General features: G+C 39.2%; 2 protein-coding genes across 2 annotated transcripts in view; both read left to right on the top strand.

Moving 5' to 3' along the window:
- Positions 1-14,296, top strand: part of ITCH (itchy E3 ubiquitin protein ligase) — a 63,861-nt gene extending 49,565 nt beyond the window's left edge. The window contains exons 16-24 of the mRNA XM_075517551.1: positions 1,335-1,423; positions 2,105-2,264; positions 2,541-2,674; positions 6,497-6,637; positions 8,415-8,535; positions 9,285-9,389; positions 9,624-9,720; positions 10,104-10,176; positions 10,842-14,296. Coding sequence (XP_075373666.1) covers positions 1,335-1,423; positions 2,105-2,264; positions 2,541-2,674; positions 6,497-6,637; positions 8,415-8,535; positions 9,285-9,389; positions 9,624-9,720; positions 10,104-10,176; positions 10,842-10,941 — 1,020 coding nt within the window. The 3' untranslated portion in view covers positions 10,942-14,296. The remainder of the gene's footprint in view (positions 1-1,334; positions 1,424-2,104; positions 2,265-2,540; positions 2,675-6,496; positions 6,638-8,414; positions 8,536-9,284; positions 9,390-9,623; positions 9,721-10,103; positions 10,177-10,841) is intronic.
- Positions 14,297-16,635: 2,339 nt separating this feature from the next.
- Positions 16,636-22,011, top strand: DYNLRB1 (dynein light chain roadblock-type 1). The gene is made up of 4 exons (XM_075517268.1): positions 16,636-16,785; positions 18,683-18,758; positions 20,211-20,378; positions 21,498-22,011. Exons 1-4 carry the CDS (start codon positions 16,783-16,785, stop codon positions 21,539-21,541), a joined length of 291 nt encoding a protein of 96 aa, XP_075373383.1. The 5' UTR covers positions 16,636-16,782; the 3' UTR covers positions 21,542-22,011.
- Positions 22,012-25,964: the final 3,953 nt, after the last annotated feature.

Genomic DNA, 25,964 nt, shown 5'->3' with positions numbered 1-25,964 from the left:
GAAAATGCAGACCTTATCTAAGAAGATAGGAACTTTTAGCTTCCTCTGTCCCTAGCTGAGTTTTTTTTATCTTCCTGTATGTCTTCAGGCTTCATTTCTTGTAGGAATTATCACAGATGTGTCAAGCCAGGAAATTTGAACAAATAGAATAGTATGTTTTGAGACAAATGTATTCTTAAATAAGGATTAATGCTTTCTTGTTCAAATTACTGTATTAGCAGAAGCAACAAATAGCGCAGGTGGCTAGTCTTTTCTTTTGGAACAGTGATGTCTTCAAATAAAAGGGTTTAAGCGGAGACAAAATAAATCCTGTAACTGAAAGTTAGCTCCAGCCTTATTGCTAAAATTGCACTTGGTCCTTTTACAGTAACCCTAGAGGCAGTAAAATTATACTGTACTGGAAAGAATGAAGAGAGATTATGTAATTATGTAAACATCAGCAAACCTAGGTTTCCTTAGGAAAACAGGGTGCCTTCTCAATAATTTAGATGACATAATCAGAAAGACCCGAGTTAATTTTTTATACTTGTTAGTCATTCATCATTTGCAGATATCTCTGTTGGGGTTATAAAATTTTTTGTGATGATTACTACAGACATCTAGGAGAGATTTAAAAATGCAAATCTTGACCCAAATTCTGTGCCTCTCATTGCAAACAAAAACTCATGGTTCTTGGACCCACAGAAGTGTTATGTGAAATTTCTTTATGTAAACCTCTGACAATTGATCAAATCAGCGTAATTACAGATTTGGTCATTGTGTTAAAACCAGCATTAGGAAAGTTCCTTAGTATCTATGCTTCTTCCTAACTTTTAAAAAAGCAAACAAACAAACCAGCTAGATTTTTATTATCCTCTTTAGGAGACGAAGCTGTAAGGTGAAAAAATATGTAATGTATGTTTATTATTGTTTTGTTTCTAATTGATTTCTTTGAGTCCTTGATCATGTCTCTTCGTTTCTTGTAACTGGGATACCATTCAATATGGTATTTAACAAATACCGAATTTACTCACTTTGGGCCCATTACTTATTGGCTGGATCTCTGTCATATACTTATAGACAGGCTGCTGGCCTAAGTAGTATCCCAAGTCTTTAATTTCAGAATTATTACTTATTTTTCTTTTACATCTTTTACTTTTTAATCTATGGAAATAGGTTTGCACTAACACTTCAAATTCCATGAACATTCCATAAGCAGGTACTTCACGTACTCATAGTTCATTTTATGGTCTGAATTCTTAAATGATATATTGCTTGATAGCAAATAGTAATAAGTCTAGCCAGTGCTTATAGCTGTTTTCTTAAAAAGAATTGATTGTTTTTCTTTTACTAAGATAATGAGCTTCAGCCCTCAGGATCTACGGAGACGTTTATGGGTTATTTTCCCTGGTGAAGAAGGCTTAGATTATGGAGGTGTTGCAAGGTAAACTCAACTGAAATGGCAAATAATATCTTTTTCTGCAAGTTGTTGGTGTGAAGACATCCCCAAAACAGATACTTAAACTGCAGTGCTTTCAAAATACTAGTGAAGTTTATTCCTTATCTTTCCTTGGAATATCTGAGGAAGACAGTTCCCTAAGATGTATGCATGTCTTAAAACTGTATAGAATTATTTTCAATTGCATTAGGAATTAATTTAATCGTCTCAGTGATTAAGAGATGCACAGATTAAAGAGATGCACAGTTTACTGAACTACAGTAAGCCTTTGGCACAACCGTTAATATCAAAGTAGAGGTTTATTGAAAAAGTGAATAGAAATCTACCTTCAAGTCAAAAGTCTTTACTGGAATGTAATCGAGAAGTGCATATGTTAATTAACATTCCCATAACCCCTAAAGTTTAAAGCAATGGTAGACTTTTAATCTGCTCATTTAGATAAGAGTGTTTTGTATCCAAACCACTGACAGTTGTATATAATTGTAACTTTGCTATTAATTCATAATTTTTGTTAGTTTCAATTTGTTTTCCATTTTGTCTAGCATACTTTCTGGTAAAGATTGACTACCTATGTGCCAACAAGTTCCTAAGTCAACATGAGTTAGCTAAAGTAATTTCTAATTTAATTTATTTTGAAATGTGTTTTTATTGTTTGTGTGATTTCAGGGAATGGTTCTTTCTATTGTCACATGAAGTTTTGAACCCAATGTATTGCCTGTTTGAATATGCAGGGAAAGATAACTACTGCTTACAGATAAACCCAGCCTCTTATATAAATCCAGACCATCTGAAATACTTCCGATTTATTGGAAGATTCATTGCCATGGTAAGTTCAAAAGTAGAAAGAGGTTCTCTCGTGTAATTTTCCTATAAATAAATATTGTACCATCAGATGGATAATTAACCAATTCATTTTTGAGTTGAAACTATTATCAGGTGTTTGGATATAACTACTATTGGTGTAAGTTAATTCAGCATATTAGCAGTCATGAGTGTTTTAATTCTTTGGCTGTCAAATTTAATTGGTACAGAGTACAGAATGTTGTCATATTAAGTATTCAATCATCCTTTTCATGATTTTGTCTGTTTTCATGTTCTTCAGGCTTTGTTCCATGGGAAATTCATTGACACTGGTTTCTCGCTGCCGTTCTATAAACGTATCCTAAACAAGCCAGTAGGACTCAAGGATTTAGAATCTGTTGACCCAGAGTTTTACAACTCTCTCATCTGGGTAAAGTGAGTTTGACTTGATTTTGTTCTTGAAATAGCAATGCAATGTTTTTGATTTTCACTTATGCCAGGAAGTAGGTGTAAATTTATTGCTAAAAACTCCACTGGAAAGTATAATATATTAATTGTAGAGCAGTACTGGAATTTTTACTGTGATTTTAGATGCACAAATAATAATTTGATAATGCAAAAGCCTTTCTGGTTCATTGAATATTCTGCACAGCATCTCACGTTCCATTTTTGCTGGTTTTTAACTATCTAGCTAGACATTATACAGATGTGGCAGTCTTGAACACTGTTACAAATAAAATGGCTTGAGTAAATTCCACTGAAACTTTTCAGATAACTGATTAAAAGAAATCAGCAAAAATCCACTCAATGTTTCTAGTACCTGGTTTAGTTAGAAAACATAAAAAGTGTAGTGCTACAATAACATGAAGTTAACAAATGTCGTTTATTATTTACTACCACATAATTCTTCTGTTAGTCATACCTGAAATTTGACTTCAAGGTTAATATTGAAGATTTAATGCTTTAAAGAAGTTAATGCTCGCTGTCCTTGGTTTGTTGCTCCAAGCTGAAAGATTCAAGACTATTCCTACCTTCCATGTATGCGCTGTCAGTCATCTGTCTATTCTACATTCATACTCTTTTTGAGTCCTCCTTCTCCACTCCTTTGCAGATTCCTCTCCAAAGAGCAGCAAGTAAAAAGGATCTGGAGTTTGTAGACCATAATTATTTTGGAATTATGTGTTAAAATATTTTAAGAAATAATTTAAAAAAACCCTTAGATCTAAAGCATTGTAATTCTGTACTTATTTTATAATAGCAGGACTCCAGGATGTTGTAATCCATGGTTGATGTGCACCATTTCTTTCAGTAACACAGGCAATTTTCCTTTCCCCAACAGTTTAAAAAAAAAAAAAAAAGGAAGAAAAATTAGACAAAAAGACAAATTCACTTAAATTTGTTTTGCTTCTGCTATAGTAAAAACAGTTTAGCAGAAAAATTAGTCCTTTTTATGTGACTAGAGAGATAAAACATTTTACTTAAGAATCATACAAAACCAGTTCTAAAAATGCTTTGAGAAATTCATAAAAGGTGTGGGGAAAGATGGGTTTTTAAAATGCAGAAATAAATATAAAAGATAAGATTGTCATCTCCTGTAGTGGTGAATCTTGGAAGCATTATCTTGAATAACAGAGGGGGGAAAGCAGCTTTATGAGATGTTTACAAATTGAGATAGGAATTTTGATTTGGTTTTCAAAGAGTAGTATGTTCTGTACGCAATGTATATGCTGCTAAAAGGTGTAGTGAGTTAAAATTCCATTAGGAAAACTTAAAATAGTTGCTATTTGAGTAAAGATGCTATGAAACTGAGACCTGAAGGGGAAGAAAAGGTCTCAAGGCTCTAAGTCTTGATTTCTGTAATTAAGGAATCCTTTTATCTGTTCTGTAGTCAGAAAATGTACGTATATTTTTTTAAAAGAAGGGCACTTTTTTGTCACCTTGTGGCTTACTGAGTTTTAGAGAATAAGTAAATACGATACTGAAAAATGCAAGTTATAGGGAAGAAATTTGCATTAAATTGCGGGGGAAGCTGTTACTGGTGAATGATTTGACTAAACTGTAACAACTTGCACATGTAACAATGTTTACCTTATGAAGCGTATCAATCCGTTAATATTTTGTGGCAAGTCTGCAGTAAAAGGGGCTTATTTTAAGCCATTATCTGTAGACATAGTTGCATCTTTGCATTTGTGTGTGTGTAGTGCACATAAGCTGGCCACTTTCCACATTTCAGAGCAATGGGTTTTCTTTGTAACACGCAATAATTGCAAGGTCTTTCAGTGCTGCTCAAGTGTGTTATGTTTATTCTATGTATGGTTCTTTTGGTGCATATGTAATTTCTAATGATCTGCAAGAGAGCACAGAGGCTTCTGGATGTCAGTATTAGGCTGCTTGTCTATGGCAATAAATGGAGACTTGTCATAGACTTTGCGGACTACTTTTTCCCCTCATTTTAATTCAAAGTATGCACTGTTGCCAGATACCACCCAGTGGATTGTTGGTGTGAAACTTCCAAGACTGAATTCTTGGGTACCAGCAATCCCTAATGAAAGATTTTGTCAAAGACAGGAGAAGCCTGCATCTGTAGTAAGGAACTAGAAAACCCAGAACTTACTGTCAGTAACAACTCTTACATCTCACTCTGTATATGAGGGTTTCAAATGACTAAGCTGTGCTGGCTATATATACTTTTATTAATTTGCACTCAGTGTTTGGGGTTTTTTCTTTCTTTTTTTTTTCCCCACCCCCTTTTACCACAGAAGAAAGCAATAGGGAGGCTTAAGGCTGTACCAAGAACTTTCCTGAAGGCTGTCTCTAGAGCAAATATGACCCAAATATCAGTAGCAATTTCTGTAATGATAAAGAAATCTTCTAGGTTGGAGTCCATGAAAGGCTTTTCCCCTTTGAAAAAAACACTTGAGGATATGAAAATTTTGGAGACAAACCTTCAGACTTCTGAGGGGTGCACATTGACCTCTAAGAAGAGAGATCCAAACTTCAAGTTTATTATAGTTGAGCCTGCTTATCTGTAATGCTGATGAAGGTATCCTCTAATGAAATAACTGCAAATTTGTAGGGAAAAAAGTCATGCGGACATAATTTTGTTCCTTACCAAAAAAGCAGATTTTATAACTTTCCAGGAAGCTTTCAGTAGTTTTGAATTTCTTGGCGCTTCTCCAATCAGGTGGCCATTTTTCTCATTCCCACAATTTTGAAAATTTCACAGAATCATTGAGTTTGGAAGGGGACCTCTAGAGGTCATCTAGTCAAACTCTGTTCAAATCGAGCTAGAGCAGGTATCTTTCATTTTAAAAGGAAGGGATGGTTTTATTTCATCATCCATCCATCTGAAGCCTTCCTTCCTCGTCTGAGATTTCATGCAATAGCATGTATTTTGGAAAGATCAAGTTCAAAAGCACTGTTGCATCACGGTGCTAGATAAACCACAGCGATGTTTTCAAGACTGACATTTCTGTGTTACGATTCAGGACAAATATCTTGATTTTGCACTTTATTTTCAGGGAAAATGGTCATCAAAACCTCTGCATATGCAGGTGATTCTTCACTTTACAGGAGCACATATAAATATATAAATTACAGTGTTGTACCTATTATTCTCCTGGCTATTAATGCCTATAAAGAGAACAGAGTTTATTTGAGCAATGTTTATTGGCTACAGATTCTTCCTATGTTTAAATTTCTAAGAGAATTCCTCTTTAGCAGCAGTATTTGTACTTTGTTAACTTAGGAGCTTGGGGCATTTTAGTATATGCTTACAAGTTTACAAGATAAATATACTGGAGTTGAGGATAATTCATTAAGCATGCAAAGTCTTTTTTAGTTGCTTCTTATCTGCTATTATCTGACAAAGTGACAGCTATGTTTTAACACAGTCCTTACATTACCTGTTAGAAGAAGCAATCATGCAATGAAATATGCGGAAATGTCATTACTTGAAAAGTTTCTGTATTCCATAGACATTCCGCAGATCATAGTCGGCAGGTAGTTTGCCAGCCTTGTGATTGGGAAATGTAAGGGTACTACTGATCAAAAATTTCTGATGAGGAGTACAATTCATGTATGCACATTGGTAAAATGAGTCAGTACTTCTTGCAAAACCAAAATTATTGTGTAAGGAAAATTTCCTTATTTTGATTATTTACCTCCAAACCTTTTTTTAAGGTTCTTTATACCCCTCTCCTCTACTGAGTACAAGGTCTTGACGCAGTTATTTAAAATTATATTTTTTCCTTACAGGGAGAATGATATTGAAGAATGTGGCTTGGAAATGTTTTTCTCAGTTGATAAAGAAATTCTAGGTGAAATCAAAAGCCATGATTTGAAGCCAAATGGTAGCAACATTCTGGTCACAGAAGAAAACAAAGAAGAATATATTAGGTAAGAATAAATGAAGATTTTAAAATACTCTCATCTCCATCGTTTTCTTTCTTTAGTTCTAGCAAGAAAAGATTGTCAAACTATGTAATCTGAAGCATTGTTGAAATTCTGTCTCTGAGTAATTGCTCATGTTGGCAACAAGTGGCAATTGTTTGGATATCATATTTGAAAGAAGAGTATTGATAGAAATAAGGTTTTAAATCCACTTTTCCCAAAGATTACAGTTAGTAGAAGGTCCCCTTTTTTCCTAGAGATATTTAAGTTCAGCAGAACATCATGACAACAAATGTGAATGTCAGGTATTTCATGAAATCATTGCATGTGTTTAATATTGGAATTACATAGCCTGCTGATACTCTACCCAGCCATTGATGTTTGGGTTTTTTTGAAACTTAAGAACATTTTTGGATGCTTTTGTGATGATTCTTAACGATTCTTGGGATTGCCACTAGTTTTATCTGAACTGGTGTTAGACTATAATTAGGTCTTGGCATTTCTAACAGGACAGTGTTATGAATGATGTCATAAGTTGTATTGTCATAAATGAAGGATTATGTTTGCAGTACCAGAATGTTTTAAAGCAATAGGTTAAGAGGGAAGGAGCCTAAGAGCAATTAAAGAATAAAAAAGTGAACAGTGACCTGCTTTGTCCTGAAATATTCCCTTCTTCCTCAATGCGCAACAGTACGTAAGCTCTGCTTTAAGGTGTGAACTTCAACATATAAGCTTGGAGGATGTGCTTGCAAAAAAAAAAAAAAAAAAAAAAATCACACATTGCAGGCACAAAATAAACTGAATCACAGAAGAATTTTCTTCTCTTTCTTACGATGTGTTCTGTGAAGGCTTCTTTCACGGGAAGGGGTGAAGGAGAAGGGAGTGGATTTTGTTTCCATCACATGAGTAATTTCAGTGATTCACAGAAAAGGTAGTATTTGCAGAAGAAACATACTGGCATTTTGCAGTTTTGTAAAGTATTAATATAGGGGTTGAGAATAGGATCTGCAGAAAACCATTCTCTTCTAGTTTCTAGGAACCCAGGGAGAGCTCAGATTCCAGTTCCACTCATATTCTTTTGTCTTACTCTGAGTCCTGCTTTAAGTCCCCCAAGTTTCTAGGATTGAAATCAAAAAATAGCCATCTCTCCTTTAGACGCCAGTTCTCCTGACAGGTTAGGCTTGAATTCAGCATAATATCTGCTTCTCCCTGGGTTCAGGTTCTTCGGGTCTCCTGCCTGCTTTTCACCCTTTTATTAATGGAGAGTGGAGTTTCTGCCACAGAGCAAAGTTTCATGATTAACAGAAACAAATATGGAACTTTCCAAATGGACATAGTCGTTTCTTGGTAAGCTAGCAGTCCTACTTATCTTCACCAGTACAACTTGACCTAGTTTTTACCTTTCATGGATAATGACTGAGATTTCTGGGGAGAATATTAGACAAATATAGCGCTGCATTTTTTTCTTTCTTCAAATACCTAGGGACTGCTGTGCTCTCATTAATATAATCGGTGAATAGATGCTGCCTCCTCTTTGAGTCTAAAATACTTTCCGTAGCAGAATGGTTGGAAACATAGGGTTTTAACTTTAAGAAAAAACAAAATCATTTGCACAGAGTAAAGGTTACTAATAAAATTATACAATGCTCTATCCCCAGAACTTTCCAGACTTTCCATATTTTTTTTAACTTAGCTTACAGTTCATCTCAAAATAGGCTAACAAAGATGTGGACTTGGGTTAGCACAGGCCATTTAAATTATCTTCCTGTATCTTCTTTTACAGGCTAGTAGCAGAATGGAGACTTTCCCGAGGTGTTGAGGAGCAGACACAGGCTTTCTTTGAAGGCTTCAACGAAATTCTGCCACAACAGTATTTGCAGTATTTTGATGCTAAGGAACTGGAGGTAAAGGATTGTTTGGCTATTGCTGGATCTAGGTTGTTACACATAAAATACTTAATACTCCACTCATTACGTCTGAAGAGCAGAACTCACTAAGGCTGACAACTCTGTTTTATAGGGCATATGAAGGAAACTTTATGGAGTAGTATTTGATTAGTGTGTTTCCTTCACTTTCCTCTTTGTAGCCTACTTATGCGTTTCTAAAGGCTAAGGTGCTGCCAGTAGAAATTTCTTACCGAATTGCTTTTGTAATCCTCAGCAGTTTGATTTGCCTGCTCAAAGAATGAATAACTTGACAGAAAGGGAGATAAAACCAGATACGCAATGGGTGATCACATATAGACTAGACCAGGTTCTAGGTGGTTTTGATCTCTCAGAATTACGTTTTCTAAAGCATCTGTTCAATTTAAAAACACAAAACCAAAGCATCCTGTTCCTAGTGGAGAATTGTATGGCTGGCCAATGATAAACTGTTCCTGGCTTGAATGTCTAAATGCAAGCAATTATTCTACTTTTCATGACAGAGATGCTTTCTGGTTTGTGGCCTCTCCAGATACACTTCATGAGCAGTCATCGTTCCTTGTTGTAGAAGTTTTGGATAAAGTTTAAAATTAAAAACAAGAATACTGTCATTGCAGATGCTTCTGAGTATGGGTGCAGTTGATGTTCTGTTGATGTTCTATTTTGCTATGTCATAGAAGGAAAGTAATAACTTGGACTTGCATGTTTATTTCCCTTTTTCTCCCCTAAAGGTGCTTCTATGTGGAATGCAAGAAATTGATCTGAATGACTGGCAGAGGCATACCATCTACCGGCACTATACCAGGACCAGCAGACAGATAGTATGGTTCTGGCAGGTTTGTAGACTTTGTTTTATTCTCAGACCAACAGAAGTTACAGAGAACAGCTACAGCTTCGTAAACAATAGTCAGAATTACGAAACAGGTCTGTAGTGTGTAAATATAAATTGTTACTGCTAATCCAGCTATTCGTAATAGTCATGTAATTTGTTTAATCTATGGATGATAATGATGTGAAAATCTGTATATCAAATCTATACCTAAACGTTTACTTCATTTATTATTTTTCAGTTTGTGAAAGAAATAGATAACGAGAAGAGAATGAGACTCTTGCAGTTTGTTACTGGAACATGCAGATTACCAGTGGGAGGATTTGCTGACCTCATGGGTATGCATTAATAATCACTCTAATGCATTAGATAATTTTTTTTTAAAAGAACCAAGTTATATGTTTATGGACATTTTAAATGACTTTTATATTGAATGCTATTTTTTAAGTCCTACATATACTTGAGCTGCGGTGGAAAAAGAGATGGAGGGAATGTTTACACCTGTTCTATTGAGTTTCAAAATCACTTCAAATTTACACATTTCATCATATGCGTACTTTGATCTAGATGAAATTGTATACTGAATGACAGAAGTCTTTTTTCTGTGCGAGTGATGGTAATCTTATCTTGTATTTAAGCCTTTTGTACTTCAGTTGTAATGTATTACCTACTGATACACAGGTAGCTAGACCTATGCCTTGTTTATTTGAATTTGCTACAGGGAGCAACGGACCCCAAAAATTTTGTATTGAAAAAGTCGGAAAGGAAAACTGGTTACCTAGAAGTCATACCTGGTGAGTATGTAACGAATCAGAATATTACTATTGTTCTGGTTTTGCTGACAACAGTCTACTTGGAGATTTTAGTAAATGGGTAATATACTTAAAGGGTTGAGACTGTGTGAAAGCAAACACCAAGTTATACCAGTAAACTTTGTTGTTGAATAATAGTTGAACTTCAGAAAAACTCTTGTGGCATGGAGTAGATTCCATTGTAAGTTCCATGGATTTGTGTATAACTGAAAATTTAAAGTAATAAACAGTACTGTCTAAAGAAGTTGGGATTGATCTTTATCACTACACCCATCTTTATAGTGAAGTAGCCACATTCACACTCCCTCTTCCCTAGAGAAAAGGTAGCTTCTCAGTTCCTCAGGTGTATTAGTGGTTAGTAAAAACACACAAATATAAAATCTCAGATGTGAATTATGACTCTAGTTAACCAACTAGGAAGAGCTAGTGGAACTTCTTACCAAGTACACTGCATTTCTAGAAAGCTATCACTGTTCAAGCACTTGAACTCAGAAATACATAAATTTATGTCAGTAGTCAGCTTTTCACAGGGTATAAATCCAGGTATCCATCTACACAGCAAAAAGTTTAATTACCCATATTCATAATGGATTTTTTTATGATGGTTTAATTATTTTTCAGTCCCTAAGTTTTTTCTTTATTTTCAGTTTCAATCGCTTAGACCTTCCACCCTATAAGAATTATGAGCAGTTGAAGGAAAAGCTGTTGTTTGCAATTGAAGAAACGGAAGGATTTGGGCAAGAATAGCTAAAATCTCCACCTTGAAGAATGTGAACTCAACACGATGTATGTTCTTCACTTCGTCTGCTTGTTGCACACTTCATTGTAAAGTAGACTTGACTTGGATTTATTTAACAATACTAATGTGTAAGTAAATGGATGTTATCCTGAGGTTTTAGCCACATTAACTCTGGATTTCTACTGAGTACTTTCAGAAATGAAATGAGCAATCAGATATCGCTACAAATGAATTATGACCTAAGTAGAGGTTTAATACAGCTTTGGGCTCTGCTTTGTTTTACCATTCATTAATTAGAATGTGTCCTTAATGACTGACAGATTTTTAACAATAGGTTTGTCTTTCCTTTTTAGTAGCATTTTTTGCTACTGATGCGCTGGGAAGTTCATTGGTAGCTGCAATGCTGCAGCATCATCATAAGCCTCTTTACAGCAGTGTTATTCGAGCCAGCTTGTAACCATCCTCTGCGTACCGTGAGCAAATTCATTGCTTAAGCTCTTTTTTCTAACTCAAGTGTGGCCAGACTGTTTTTTCCCCACCTGGAGTCTACTCACGTGTCAGCTGGACTCAAGCTGCTGTTAAGGGGATGTCAAACTGTGGCACAAATCCAGGGCATAGCTTTGCTTTGTTTTTTCCCAATCCTGCTAATTTCAGCAAAATAGACACCCGCCCAAAGTTGTTGGAACGTTTCTGTGTTCCCTCAGAAGAATTCTGATCTTTTTCTGTGTAACACATTTAACTTTTAAATCAATATTAACTGTGGTACTTCACTTGTTTTGCAAAAGACAAGACCACTTGGGATTGCACTGATTCCATTTAGATTCCTGTCTGCAGACTGATGTTTCTTGTCAAAAGTGTTAATGGACATTATTCTCAGTGTTATTCCTACATGTTGCAGTCAGTTTGCTCTGAAGACTTTATTGGGTTCTCAGGAAGAGGTACAAAACAACTGGATTCAGAAAATGGTAATACTTCCTTTTGCTGATGAACTGATACGTGATACTGGCTAAGGCTAAGAGGATTAGAAAGTTCTGACACGGATTACAGATTTTTGAAAAGCTGGAGCATCAGTAAATAGTTCTATAGCAACCTAAAGATTGCAACTAAAGTTTTTGGGGGAGGTTTCTAAGCTAATTCACCCTAAGCCGCTTATAGCTAGTAACTTTTGTAGTGAATTCCTATTGGATTAATAACATCTTTTACTTCCTTTTAGAATCTGTTAATACTCAATTGTCTTCTGGTTTACAAGAACATTTTGCATTTTACTGCTCCTTTAGACTGAATGCACTTTTTGGGTATGGTCAGCTCTTTCCCTATCTGAAGGGAAGAAAGCAAACTTCAATGAGATGAGCTGTTAGCCATAGTAAGACATGACACTTGAAATAGCATGTAGCACATACTAAAGCATAACTGCAGCTCAGCATTGGGACAGGATCTGTTTTTAAGAGGCTTCTAGATATCAGAGCTGAAACAGGACAGTGGGAAACTGTGAAACTGAACTTGCAGTCTTGAAAAGAATATTTCTTTCCTGTTGTCCCTTCTGTCTAAACCGTAAGAGGGAAAAACTGATTCAGGCCTAAGAAGAACCAAGACACTATCGTTTTTAACTGACAAGAGTTTTTCAGGTCATACAAAGTGCTACATGCTTATTGGAAGGCAGAATGATTAGACTTTAGAGTGAATAGCTCTTTTCTCATGCATATTCTAAGAAAGGCACAGAAAAGAGTTTCTGATGATACAGAAATGACCCTCTTTTACAGTTTCATTGGTGGTGAGCACTAACCTGATTTCATGGTTTTACTAGGAGGAAAATCTGCCAACTTCAAAACATTTGATGGATATATTATAGTACACAGCTCGTGAGGAGAAAAAAAGCCTTATAAATATTTTCTGTTTATATTCTTACAATGAAATGTAGTTATCTAACATATTTACAAGAGAGATTAAATTAAGCAAGATAATGCAAGATTAAGCTATGAAAAATAGTCTGTGTTCTGCATAATGCTTTATGATTCATGTAGGGAACCTAGAAATATTGTTAATGTATAAATATCACCCAAAAGGCTTTCAGCCCTATATTTTTAAAATAAAGAATAGTTATAATTGAAATAGCCTTTGCCCTAGTTCTATAGGGTATGGCTGTTTAATATTTTTATGGTTGAAATGTTTAGTTCAGGAAAAAGGTAAATGCTTGTATATATTTTTGCAGTCCGGGATTCCACTTATTCCATTTTTCTTTCTTTAATTTAAATGGCATGTTTATATGTCTTTTCTGCTGTATTAGGATGGGGGAAAGGGGGCTGGATATCCCAAGCAACAGATATGATTTTAAAATATTGCAAGAATTCATTGGGGAAAAAAATAATCTGTGAAACATTGGATTTGGCCAAAATACAAAAAATTTAAAGCAACTTTACTGTGTTAAATTGGCATATTTCTGAAGTCAGAGGTTAAGATTACTTAGGCCTTTTACTTTGTCAGCATTGTGAATGCTAACAAATATGTTAATTTTTTACAGCATGTTGTGTAGAAATAAAAATGAATTAATATAAGCCATTGGTGCACTTTTCTCTTCTTTATGGGGATCTGGAAAACAACATGTGGATGAGCCCACAGCATTTGGTATCCCAGATAATAGGTTATTATGAATTGGACTTAAAAGTAAGATTTTCAGCAGAGATCAATGAATTTGTCTCCCACTACTTCAACTGATTTAGCAGCCTGAGCTGCATAAATTCATAGTATGTCACAAATGTATGTTCATATGCAACTGTCAGTTGATCCTAATCTTGAAGTATTACAATAACTTTTATTTAGAATTTTGCCTTACGAGAATGACATGAGAAGATTAAATGCTGAGCTGCTGATCTAAGAATTAACGAAGCCTTATTGTTCTGCGTAGCTCAGGAAATGTTAATATACTAATGAAATGCACAGTAAATGCGTCATGTCTTCATCTGATCTAGTATGAAAGTTGGTTTTTTTTAATCCAGTTGCTTGTGTTTAAAAAAAAAAAGCTTTTTTAATTCTTCTGAGAAAAGTAAAACAAAAAAAAAGCTTGTTTAATTTTTTTGTTTGCATTTTTATTACATGCTGCACTGGATTCGTAATCTCAACTCTCTCTCTATTATATTGGTATCTCCAGCCCCCTTTTTGTGGTGTCTTTTAATTTCCTTCCAAGAATCACTGTTTGTGTATATGTGCTCTAGTGAACTCATATATGAACTGGGATCAGCAGCACTGGATTGTAAAATACTGTACTGAAATTCATTGTTGAAATTTCCTTGCGTTGTAATTTCAAATACTCAGGTAACTGTAACAGTATCTCAGTAAGTCAAATACTTTTATAAAACTACTTAAAGAGCTGGTAGTCTCGTTGTTATTCCTTCTGTGTCATGAAGCATCCGTGTGCAAATAAATTGTCTGTCTGCTCTTTTGGGGGTGAGGGGTTAGGCTGTCTGAAGTTGTTCTTCTAGCAAAGTTACTTAGGAGTGTTTCTTTCCTGAGACCTCTTCTGCCATTGTTGATTGCATTGGAAATTCATTAGGAGGTTTCAAACATGGCTGCCTTTGTGACTGGTTAGAAACTGCAGATAAAACAATTCCTGAATTTTTAGTGCTCATAGTCCTGGGGATGCTCCCCCAAGGAGACAGTGAGGCTGCTGGTCTGTTAGTGGTGGTACTCTGAGGGAGATGGTCTGGAGAAAAGTTCTGCAGGAGCCACAGCTTTAACATTTTCTTGTACCACTATTGCAGTGATAACAAAAATGAGGTATGACTGTGCAAGTTTTGTGTTTTCTGTTTAGGAATGACAGGGTGACAGGAAGGAGGGGGGAAAAAAGCTCAGATGAGACTGAACAGCCTTGTAGTTACCCTGAATCCCCCTCCTGGAAGGGAGAAGTGGTATTTACATTCTTCCTGTCATCAGGAACCTCTCCTGATTGCCCTGATCTTTCCAAGATAATTGAGATCGGCTTTACAATGATGTTGGCCAGCACTCTCAGCGCTCATGGGTACATCTCATCAGGTCTCATGAACTTGTTTATGTCCAGTTTGTTCAAGTGTTCCCTCAGCTGATCCTCCTCCACTGAGGGTAATCTTCCTCGCTGCAGACCTTCCCACTGGGTTTTCACTCTGCTTACTTTCCCAGATGTTCACACAGGCTCAGTTAATACAGTTTTGTTAGTAGCAGCAAATGCCAAGCATGCTTTTCTGTGCCAAGTAAATGCATTCAAAAATAATTGCCTTTTTTTCTGCAGCAGGGGAGGTTAGTTTTGGGTTGCTTCCTCCATGCTTTGGATGAAAAGCACTTAAAAGCATGCTAGGAAGTTGTGTAAACCCAAAATTTGACACTGCTTGGGTAGTTTTAAATTAGTACAGCTATGAGGATATTTCACATATATCTGAAATTAAAAAAAAAAAAAAAAAATCAAAAAAACCCAGAACAGAATCGCAGTGCAATGCATGATAAATGTGTGGTGTGGTCAATGTACAACTTGGTTGCACCATTGCATTAGTTCCTTGCTATTTTCTTCTGTGATGATGGTGCTAATGTCACTACCGCACCTGGGTGGGGTTATTGATGGTTTTGTACATGGCAAGATGGCAGTGCTTGTTTAGTTTAAACAAAACCTTGTCTGGTTTAGGGCTCTGGTGGCAGCTGTGCACTGCTTACCTATTGGCCAAATCTCATCGTCATTGGCGGGACGAGAAGTTGAATCAATCTATGGTAAAATGACTTTGTGTAGCAAAGCTTTAAAAGTTATTGCTGGACTGACAAGAGATATTAGAATTTAAATTAATTAGGTTGCAAAGCTGTAAATATCCACTGGAAGAAAAATAGCTGTATCTCTTGGATCCTAAAGAAGGATTTGTTCCCGATCTCTGAAGATGCCTGATGCTGTGTCCATTCTCGACCTATGACCTCTACAGCAGTGCACAAGTGACAGGGTTCGTTGGAGAAATCTTCTGGGTTTTTTCTGAGCAGAAAGTAGTCCCTGCCAGATTAGAAGGACCAGTGAGCTTACCTGCTATGTCAAATCCTGGTTTTCAGAGTATCTTGGAAAAAAAATGAAAACTACTTCATGAGGTCATGTTCTACTTTTTACCCAACAAATACCTGCTTTCTGTAACTGCTGTGAGGAGCGGAGTGTTAGCTGAGTGTCAGTTTTCTGCTTGCAGGGTCGCAATGCTGAAAGCAGCAACTTTCAGTTCAAGCAGAGAATGGATTCCAGATGAAAGGGGGAAAGTACCCAATGCTGCTATTCTGTATGTACAATACCAACTAGGGTTGTGTTTGATACAGTTCTTGAGCCTGTTATTTTGTTTCGGCTTCAGAATATAGGCCATCCCTCATCCTTCCCCGAGGCGGGCTGAGCATTTATCCTTTTCATACCCGCAGGGGCAGAAGCCACCGCTCCCCCGATGACGTGGTTCCAGGGTTCTCACCAGCCCCGCTGTTTCAGGGATGCGCGATGCCTGCGGCGTCAGTGGGGCCTGCACTGACCGGCGTCACTGACCTCCCCGGTCCTTGGCTCGGGGCCTTCAGAGGCAGCTGAAGGCTCTCCCCGCCCCCTTTACTTCGTTTGAGGGATCCGTCGGTGAGGGTTTAACGCTAAAGGCCCTTACACGAGCTCAACGACCCGACGGGGGTCGGGCCCTGAGGCGGTCGAGGCGGGGGTGGGTTACCGCGGAAACGCCGCTATCCGGCCCCACCCCCGCCGCGGGACAAGTGCTTCCGGGGCAGGGCTCAGGCCGTGGTGCCCGGCCCGCCGCTCCTCCCCGCGGATTGGCGGCGCGGGCGGCGCATGCGCGCGGTGCCGTGACTGGGCGGAGAGGCGGCGGCTCGAGATGGTGGGTGAGGCCGCGGCGGGCGCTGGGGGCTGCCCGGGCCGGCGGGAGCGGGGCCTCGTCTCCACCGCCGGGCCGGGGCTGGGGCCCGGGCCCGGGCGGGGGCGGCGCGTCCTCTCTGGCGGGGCCCGGACGCGGGGGCCCGGTGCCGCCTCTCTCGCCCGGCCCTCGGGGGGCTCCGGCGTGGGAAGCGCCCGTGGTCGCGCTACCGCGAGCGCCCGCCCTGCAGCAGGCTCAGAGCGAGGCGGAGGGGACCGGTCCTAGGCCCTCCGTGGCCAGAGGGGCTGCCCCCGCCCGGGCGGGTGGCCGGGCCGTCCGGTGTCCTGCAGCGAGTGGAAGCGAGAGCCAGCTGTGGGCAGTCGCTTGATCTCTCTCCGGTTTCTCTTAATCCCCCCAGTTCGGCCTGGGTTTGGTTTCCGTGCTGGGAACGCGCGGGTGTGGCCCTCTTTTTGTTAAGCGGGTTTCTGGTGCCGTGCGGCTTGCCGGTGTCTCGCACACCCGCGGCTCAGGCAGGCCGCTCAGGAGGCCCCTCCGTTGCCACAGAGGGCTTTCACCGTGACAGCAGGGCCCAGCCCGCCTGGCAGCACGGGCCGAGGACTTCTGCCCCAAAATCATTGCGGTGGGAAGTGTATCGTTCCCATAAACCTTCAGGTAATTCTGTCGAGCACTGACATACGCTATGCGACGGCAGGCTGAAGATACGTTCACGGGAAAATAATTTCGTATGGCTACCAGGTTACCATTCCTAAAGCTGAAAGCAATCAGGAAAAAAGACTGTTCTAAGCCAACTGGCTGTTTAATACTCTGTGGAACCTGGAACGTATTTATTTTATTGTAATTGTATTGGAGGTTGCTTGCTGTTCAAATGTATTGTTGGCTAGCGCGTGTTCATGAACTGGGGGATCAAAATATGTGGAGAAATTTCTAAAGAAATAAATACTGACCTAAGTTGTAGATGGAAAATTGAAATGGTTTAATAAGATGTATTTTTTAGGCGAACCTAGGAGCTAAAGCTTTCTAGAGGAAAACAGGAAGATAAAGGCTACTGTTGTATATACAGCAAATGTTATATAAGGTTTCTCTGTTTCCTTTAAGGGGAATAAAAAATGCCAAATATTCACCCAGCTGTGGAAAACAGCTCAGGTGCTGAGGTTTTATGACCCTGTTAGAGAAGCCGTAGTTAAATTTCGATTGATGTCCTGTAGCAACGGAAGTTGTGCAGAAGACTTTGAAAGCTCTTCTGAAGTTGATGGTGATTTTTACAGAGAAGGCAAAGGGACTACTGTCTTGGCCTTCAGTTTTCATTTTTCCTTTTTTTTAAGTTGATTTTGCAAAGTTGTAAATTATTGGTAGCGGTTATAATCTTGTAGCTGTCCCAGCATGAATATAAATAGCATTTATTCATTGCTTTTCCCCTCACTTATTTGTAATTGCTCTTGGCATTCATTTGATAAAAGGGAAGGTAGTCTTGCACCCAGAATGTATCTTTTTCTACTTTTTTCGTAAATTCCGTGTTATCTTTTCGTACACGATTTTTGCTTGACACCTCAACTGTAGCAGTCTGACTAAGCAGTCTTCCAGTTGCAAGCCTACAGTAAGGAAATGACGTGTGAGGTTGCAGGGGGGTTGGGGAGGAGGAGAGAGGGAAAGATTAGAGGGAAGTTCCAAGTTTCCACAAGATTATAATCACAAATGAGTGAAGAGCAAAGACAGATGGAAAACAACTGAAAAGGTCATGTAGAAGAGGTAGCCAAAGTACAGATACTTTGCTGTGTAGGACGGTGTATCTGTTTGAATCATCTTTGTGCAGCTTTATTTTCAGACACGTTATTACAAAGCTTTGGTGGAAGGCAAATAGCAGCTGTAATCTTCTGTTGATTTGTGCTTTCTCTGTTTGCAGGCTGAGGTGGAAGAAACACTGAAGCGAATTCAGAGCCAAAAAGGAGTGCAAGGAATCATTGTTGTTAATTCTGAAGGTACTGTGTCAGTCTCGGTTTTCGGAGATATAACTTGTTCTAAACATGCACTTCAAGGACTGCTGATTGTACTACTTGCATGTAGATTACAGTCTGTCTTTAGCAAAGGTTTTCCTGTAGCCAAAGCAGATAGACAATAATTAGGCTACAAGAGAAAATTAGATTCCCATTTCTGCTTTTCTGGAAGCTCACTTTATTATTTTAGGAAATAAATTAAATAAATTAAAATAAGTTGCAAAAGCTTAGAAATATTTGAGTTATGCCAGTGTTTGAGACTGTGTTCTGTCAAAGCCTTTATCAGTAGCACTAAAAGCTCTCATGACATCTGAAATCTTGCTGCTGTGCATGTCCAGAATGCTCCTGTCTTGGCAGACTTGAGTAGCTTAGCAGCTGTCTCGTGCTCATGGTCTCGTAAGACTCATAAGCTAGTTGTCTCTTTTTGGAGTCATTGAAGGGTCCAACAGAGCAGATTTGTTCTGAGCACTCTAAATACATTGCTAGCAGCCCAAATTCTTAAAATTGTGTGATTATCAATTTAATATTTCCTAGAAATAATCCTTAGAAAAGATGACATATAGTAGCTATATATGAATATATTGAAGATCAGATCATTGCATACTTGTATGCAGCTTGTGTTCCTGCTCGCTGCTTTTTCATAATAGTGAATAATGGATTGTGCTCTCCAGGCTGAAGCTGTGCTTATTTGAACATACACCTGCAGCAGTTTTTCTGCCATGCCAGTATTTGGTAGTTTGCTACTGCATTGTTCTGACACGTGAGCGGAATTTTGGCTGGCTTTTTGTGGGAGAACATATCTAATGGGTGGCAGAAGTATAAGGGAGGGAAAGCTCTGGCCGAACAGTGTCAGTGTGTCTGCCCTCTTGGCTGGTGCACAGGAATTGAACCAAGGACCTCGCAGGACTGCATCAGCTGTTATGGCTAAACGTTGGAGCCTCAGCTTTGTAACCGTGTGATGCAGTAGCTGATGTCCTCTATCATCAACACTGATCCCAGCCTAGCTTACTTGAATATCATTTAACTGTGATGTTCAGGAGCTTTTCTGAAAGGAAAAGCTGTCCCCAGTCAGGAGAGCAAAACTGAAACATTGGTATTTCCTCTCTCCCCCCAGATCTTTATTTTTGTTATTATTTATTTCTATTTATAAATCTCATAAATAAACAAATTCATGAAAAAGCAAAAGTAAAGCACTGATGCTACGAGAGGTAAGCAGTTCTTCTCACCTATACCTGTGGTTCTAGATCTTAGCCTTTCCACATGTTATTTCTGTTCATGTTCTTCTTTTAAGCCTTTAAAATGAACACTCCTAATCCCTGGTGTAGCGACAACATCTGCTTAGGTTAAACAGCTGCCTCAGTTGGACCTGATGATGCCCAAGGTGGAGTTAGTTCAGGATTTTTGTCACTGACCCTTGCTGTCCCCTGTGTTTTGCAGGTATTCCTATCAAAAGTACTATGGACAACTCCACAACGATTCAGTATGCGGGCCTCATGCACAGCTTCATCATGAAGGCAAGGAGCACTGTGCGAGACATAGATCCCCAGAATGACCTCACATTCCTGCGGATCCGCTCCAAGAAAAATGAAATCATGGTTGCACCAGGTAAAAGTGAGTGGGGTGAAAGCAGGCATCAGGGAATCCAGCAGAATTCTTTTCTCGTGAGATTGACACTGTCAGCCTGAAAGAAGTTCTGCTTGCTGCTTTATTCATATTGTATATCTCTTGTTTTCCAAGAAGCTGTTTTGCTTTCTTCAGAGTTGAAAGCTTTTATAATTGACCTAAGTTGGCTTTTTCATGTTTGAATGTGGGAAATCATTTTCCTCATTTCATGTTGATCAAAGTAGAAAGTATTAAATAGTGTTTGAGAGCATGTTGCAGTTTCTCATGCTTTGTGTTGTTCAGTATAAAACCACAAGAGTTGGAAAGGAATATGTTTTGAGAGCGATTTCAGTTCAGCACTGTAGACTAAGTGATAAAGCAAAAGAGTCTAATAGATTTTCCAGTTCAGAGAAAAGTAATAGAGCATATTGTAGCTGTAATTGTAAGTCGTAGAATATAGCAGCAGCAATCTTCTTTTCAGGAAATGTCCTCGATATTTCATCTCCTAATGAGATGGGAAGCAATGAGATGAGTACAATTCACTAATGTGGCAGGAACTCAGCTTTGTTCCTTCATACTGCATTGGCTCCGTGGTGCGATTGTGCTGATGGAGAGGCAAAGGAAGGGGCTGCAGTTGCAGTAGACTGCTCCGCAGGGACTGGTCAAGGCAGATTTTAAGACGGGCTCTGGCGTTTATGCTGAGGCAGCCTCTGATTTCCATATGAAGGATGAAAAAAGAGGAATACACATTGCTCCAGAAAAAATGCAGCTACAGCCACTGCAGCCCAGCAGTCTGCCTGTGAGATAAGGGAAATCATTGTCTTGCGCCACCTATTTTGATTCCATTATTGCATGTGCCAGTTATTATTTCCTAGGCACAAACTGAGTTAAATTCAGTTGGCTTGGGAGCATGCAGTTTCTAAAGCTGAGACTTTTTCTCACTAAGACTCATAAAAATAAGTGATCTGACATGCCAAGCCTGTTTTGCTCATTGAGAATGAATGTCAGGACTCTATAGTTCCCATAGTGTATCAGTGAGATATGGAAAAAAATGTTGAAATTTACTGTTGCTGTGAACAAATACCAGCAATGAAAGAATAATTTTTTTTTTTTCTCCTCCAGATAAAGACTACTTCCTGATTGTCATCCAGAATCCAACTGAATGATTACACCGACTTGGTCTGTTTTTTTCCCTTTGCCCAACTGTTTTTTTAATTTAATGGTAAAGAACAGAGCATTAGTGTTAACTCTGCTGTGCCACTTCAGTAATGTCTGGAAAAACAAAAGCAGGTGTTTTTTGTTGTTTACAAACAGAAAAAGTGGCTTCTTTTTTTGTATCACAAGTCATTTTGAGGAGGAGTTGGTGAATTAGAATCAGGCAGTAAAAAATGCTACAGATTCTTTTAATAGTTAAGAAGATAATATAATAAAATTCTAATAATGTTCTAAAAAAGATTATTCTTTGTATGTTTCCATGCTTCTGTCACCACTATTTGAGATATGCTTTTACACTATTACTTTTGAATGACTGTAAATATGAAACTTGTCTGTCCTCTAGTTCTGTCTTATTCTGTTGGTTTTGCAAGCTACTTTGAAAAAGTCTGGCCATATCAAATTAAAAAGTGTCATCAGTGACTGTTTTTGTCTTCTGTGTTTTCCTTCTGAAGATTTTAATTATTCTTATGATTGACTGAGGTTTTCTTCAATAAACAGAACCTTCCTGGGACTATTTTTACTCATCTGTTGCTTTCTCTAAACAAGGATTTAGTCTAAGTGCATGTGCTCATAATTGCCTTGTATGTTGGAGCATTTTTGTACTACTTGCTTTTTGTTTCAGACAGAGAAGCGTTGTGGCTAAGTAAGGCCATCAAGCCTGCCTGTTGGAGCTCTCATGCTATCACAATTCAGTAACCAATTTGATCTGGTATCTTCCTTTAGTAGTTTTTTATTGATGGCCATTAAGGACCAAAAAAGGTCATCTGGTTCCTCCAAAATAATAAAGGGGTTATTTTTGTAGCCTTGAAAGAGCCTTGTAATTGCATGCAGAGCTCAAGAATTTGTGCAAAATGTCTGCATTGAAGGTGTTTGTCATATGCGTGACAGACACAGCTCTGGTTGTACTGAAGAGTCTTAGCGATGTGCAGAACATCATAGCCCAGATTGAGAGATGATGCATATTGTCTTGCGCTGCATTTTCTTTGCATGCTTGGGTAGCTCAGTACAGCTAACTGCTGCAGCAGGGAGCGGTGCTCAGAGAGCCTGGTTCCTTCCCCAGGCTCGTTTGTCCCACAGAGAAGCGGGCGGCTTGCAGGTAGTGTAGCTGCCTGCTTGTGCTTCAGCCTCCTCACGTCTGGCCTCAGACTGCTTGCAATAGAAGTGTTTTACCAGCCTGAAAAGGAATTTCTCCCGAAGCGCACCTGAGCAAAGAGGCGCAGCCTACAGGCATGAAACAATTAAAGAAAGACCCTTGAATGAGTAACTGCAGTTTTATTAGGGGATGCTGTTTCTTGTGCTGGTGAGGGATCACTCCTGACTCGCATATCTCTGTTAGCAGAAGCGTATAACCCATGTTTAGCCCTGCTCTTTCAAAATTACAAGCAGTAGTAGGAACATGTGATGCTGTCCCGTTCTACGCCGAGGAACAGACTAAATTTATGGGTGATCTCAGCAGGTTAGGGGGTATTCCAGGCAATTGGCTGCAGTGCAGTTTTGGAGTCTTTAATAAAAATGTCGGTGTTGACTTGGACACTTTTCTGGATTTCAGAGCACAAAGTGATGGGGTGGATATGTGGTGACTCAAAGAGCTAAGATAACCTGTATGTTCAGTAGTTGTTTTCTGTGCATTTTCAGACTTGGGCATTAATTTATGGACTGTGTCTAATTTTGTAGGTAGTGTTTATGACTGTGAAGGTCAGCAATGCTTTTTGAGATCTGTAAAGTGGTCAGTCCTGCAGCAGCTGGGTGAGAGTGCTTTACAGAATTTTGGGCATCTCAGCTGTCATTGTGACTCAGTGTTGGCTGTTACTCAGTTTATGAACCGTTTCTCCCATCAGCATGTGTCAGACCACGCTAAATTGGTGTAGCCCTGGGATTGCATTTTGTGCCAAGAAGTGACTGATGTAAACATCCATCTCCTAGTCGTAGAAAACTGACAGAGAACTCGCATAGCCTGTATTCACTGGCCCTTTTGTTATTGAATGTTGGTTTAAGCTGTGCCATCAAACCAATGAATAGGGTCTGAAATCATGCTCTGCCTTTGGAGTAGTTCCTGATACACAGCAGCTTATATAATGCATGTGATCTGTTATAATTTAATTGAACTCTGTCTGCAAAAAAATGATCTCCAGCAAGTTGAAATCTCTGGATAGTAACTGAATAGTGAGGCAAGGCAAAAGAAAAATGTGACTTCAGTCCTGTATCTTCTGTCATTCATAGCCAGAGAAATGTTTCCTTGGAGGCGGTGACCTGCTCATGTATTTTGGCTTTCCCTAGTAGGTGGCAGTGTTACTGTCTTGAACAGTGAAGAATTTCTTTAGTGTCCTGCATTCTCGTGGACACTTCCTTATGGATAGCTGTCCTACCAGTGGTTTTGTGTTGTATCCGAGTTCGGGGCAGAGAGTATTGAGGTGTTTTTTTAAAAACAAGCTGTAATAAATAATCCTATTGCAAAACAAAGATCATGCCCATTTTCTGCATTGTGTTGAGACCATAAAACCTGCAGTGAAATGACTTGAGTTCCTGCTATATGCTGATGGTTTGGGGTTTTGGAAGGGGGTTGGGGGTTGGTTCGGGGGTTTTTTGGTTTTTGTTTTGGGGTTTTTTTCAAGGACTGTTAGCAGCCTGACTTGAAATATGCTCAGGAATTTGAATACAGGGGTCTTGAAGAAACTGGTTTTGGAGTCTGGAGGAGCTTGTCAAATCCATCTGGTCAGGGCAGGGCCTTGCTTATGCCATGCTAGTGCTACCTTTACACTAGCATTCAAAGTTAATTCAAATTTTTTTTTAAAAAAGGGGAAGGGGTAGATGACGTGGAAAAACAAAAACTTCCATTTAGATACTTGCTATGGAGAAAAAGTGTCTTTCTTGGATCAGGAGCATCAGAGAGTCACAGAGATCTGACCAGAAGCAATTCCTCTGTGTGCAAGTTAGAGGAGGATTTCACTTTTCCTAAGGTATCTTAAAGAGGGTCAAGAAAGAGATGGGATGAAGTTCTGCTTCTTGTCCTGTGTTTGCTGAGTCTGGACCTAGTCATTCGTGTGGTAAAATTATTATCAAATTGAGGAAGAATAGAAAAATAAGCATTATGGTTCTAGTCCTTTTTTCTAGCCAGAAAGCATGACGAGGTGGTTCAAAGGAGAGCTTGAATAACCTTTGTGCCTTAGAGCTGCTTCGTGTTGTGGTTGGAGACTGGCCTAATTTGCTGTCTTGGAGAAGTCAGTTTTGATGGATCTCTCTCTGAAGGCAGAGGAAGCATCTGCTGCGATGTGGAAAACAAACCCTAATGCATTAACAAGCTAGTGAAAGGAAGTTTGAGGTATGGCTCTGGGCTGTGAACAGCAGCCCTTGAGGCCCAAGGATGTGCTGTCTTGCGCTGACTCTGCTCCAAGATAAGGCTCTGGCAGAGGAACGGAGGTGATAACATATTAATACTGCAAAAGCTAGGCTTGTAGAAACTCATCTTCTATGGGTCTTAGAGCAGCTCTTTTAAGCTGCTCCAGCTGGTGTTTGCTCCAGCGTCCTCCCAAGCAACTCTTCATCTGCCTGAGATGGCTAAGCTGATTGTGCAGTGCTCCTCTTCACATACGGGACATTTATGTTTGATCTTGTCTTAACACTTTTGTTATGTATAGCTACATCTGTAGGCGATGGAAGTCTGGCATGAATAGTTACACCAATAGAGGCTGGCCTTATGTCAATAGAGCTAGAGCAGCTCCTTGAACCAGTATAATCTGTAAGAAAAGCTGTGGCAGCTGGGGTGTGCAGGGGCAGTGAGCTCTGACAAACACTGCCATGTCAGCAGAAGCCTGAGCATCAACACGGTTTCTGTTGACAAAAATACACTTCCTTTACCACCATGACAGTATTCCTCCGGGGAGATTTCCCCCCCCCCCCCGCTAGCATGGTTTCGCAAGCATCCAGGAGTGCTTATTATCAGTGGTGTTTACCCTGTAGGAATGCTGGCATGCGTAAAGCTTGTTGTTGATCCTAGGTCATGTTAGGACAGCTTGCTGGTGCTGGGTTGATACAGCTGGTTCCTTCCATCTTCTTTAAACCTTTGATTGATCTGGGGTTTTTTGGATCTGAAGTGCACCTCCTTAAATAAGGAGTTTTGCCAATGACATCAAGTAAGAACAGGCAAGAGAGGTATTACTGTGTGCAAGATTTTTCAGGAAAGCCGAGTGCTCAAGAAAGAAGTGTGCAAGTAATACTCTGCTGTATTGGAAGCAATGCTTCCTTGATCCATGTCCCATTTTTGTAAGTACATTAACATGCTGAGAAGCTCCAGAGCTTCCATGAACCAGTGTCTTTTCTCCCACTCTGGGTGCATGAATAATCTTCTGTGGAGTTATAATCTTCTGGCCCCAGTCC

This window comes from Mycteria americana, chromosome 14 (genome assembly GCF_035582795.1).
Source record: "Mycteria americana isolate JAX WOST 10 ecotype Jacksonville Zoo and Gardens chromosome 14, USCA_MyAme_1.0, whole genome shotgun sequence".
Lineage (NCBI taxonomy): Eukaryota > Metazoa > Chordata > Aves > Ciconiiformes > Ciconiidae > Mycteria > Mycteria americana.
The sequence above is the reverse complement of the archived record's forward strand: the minus strand, read 5'-3'. Positions and strand labels throughout refer to the sequence as shown.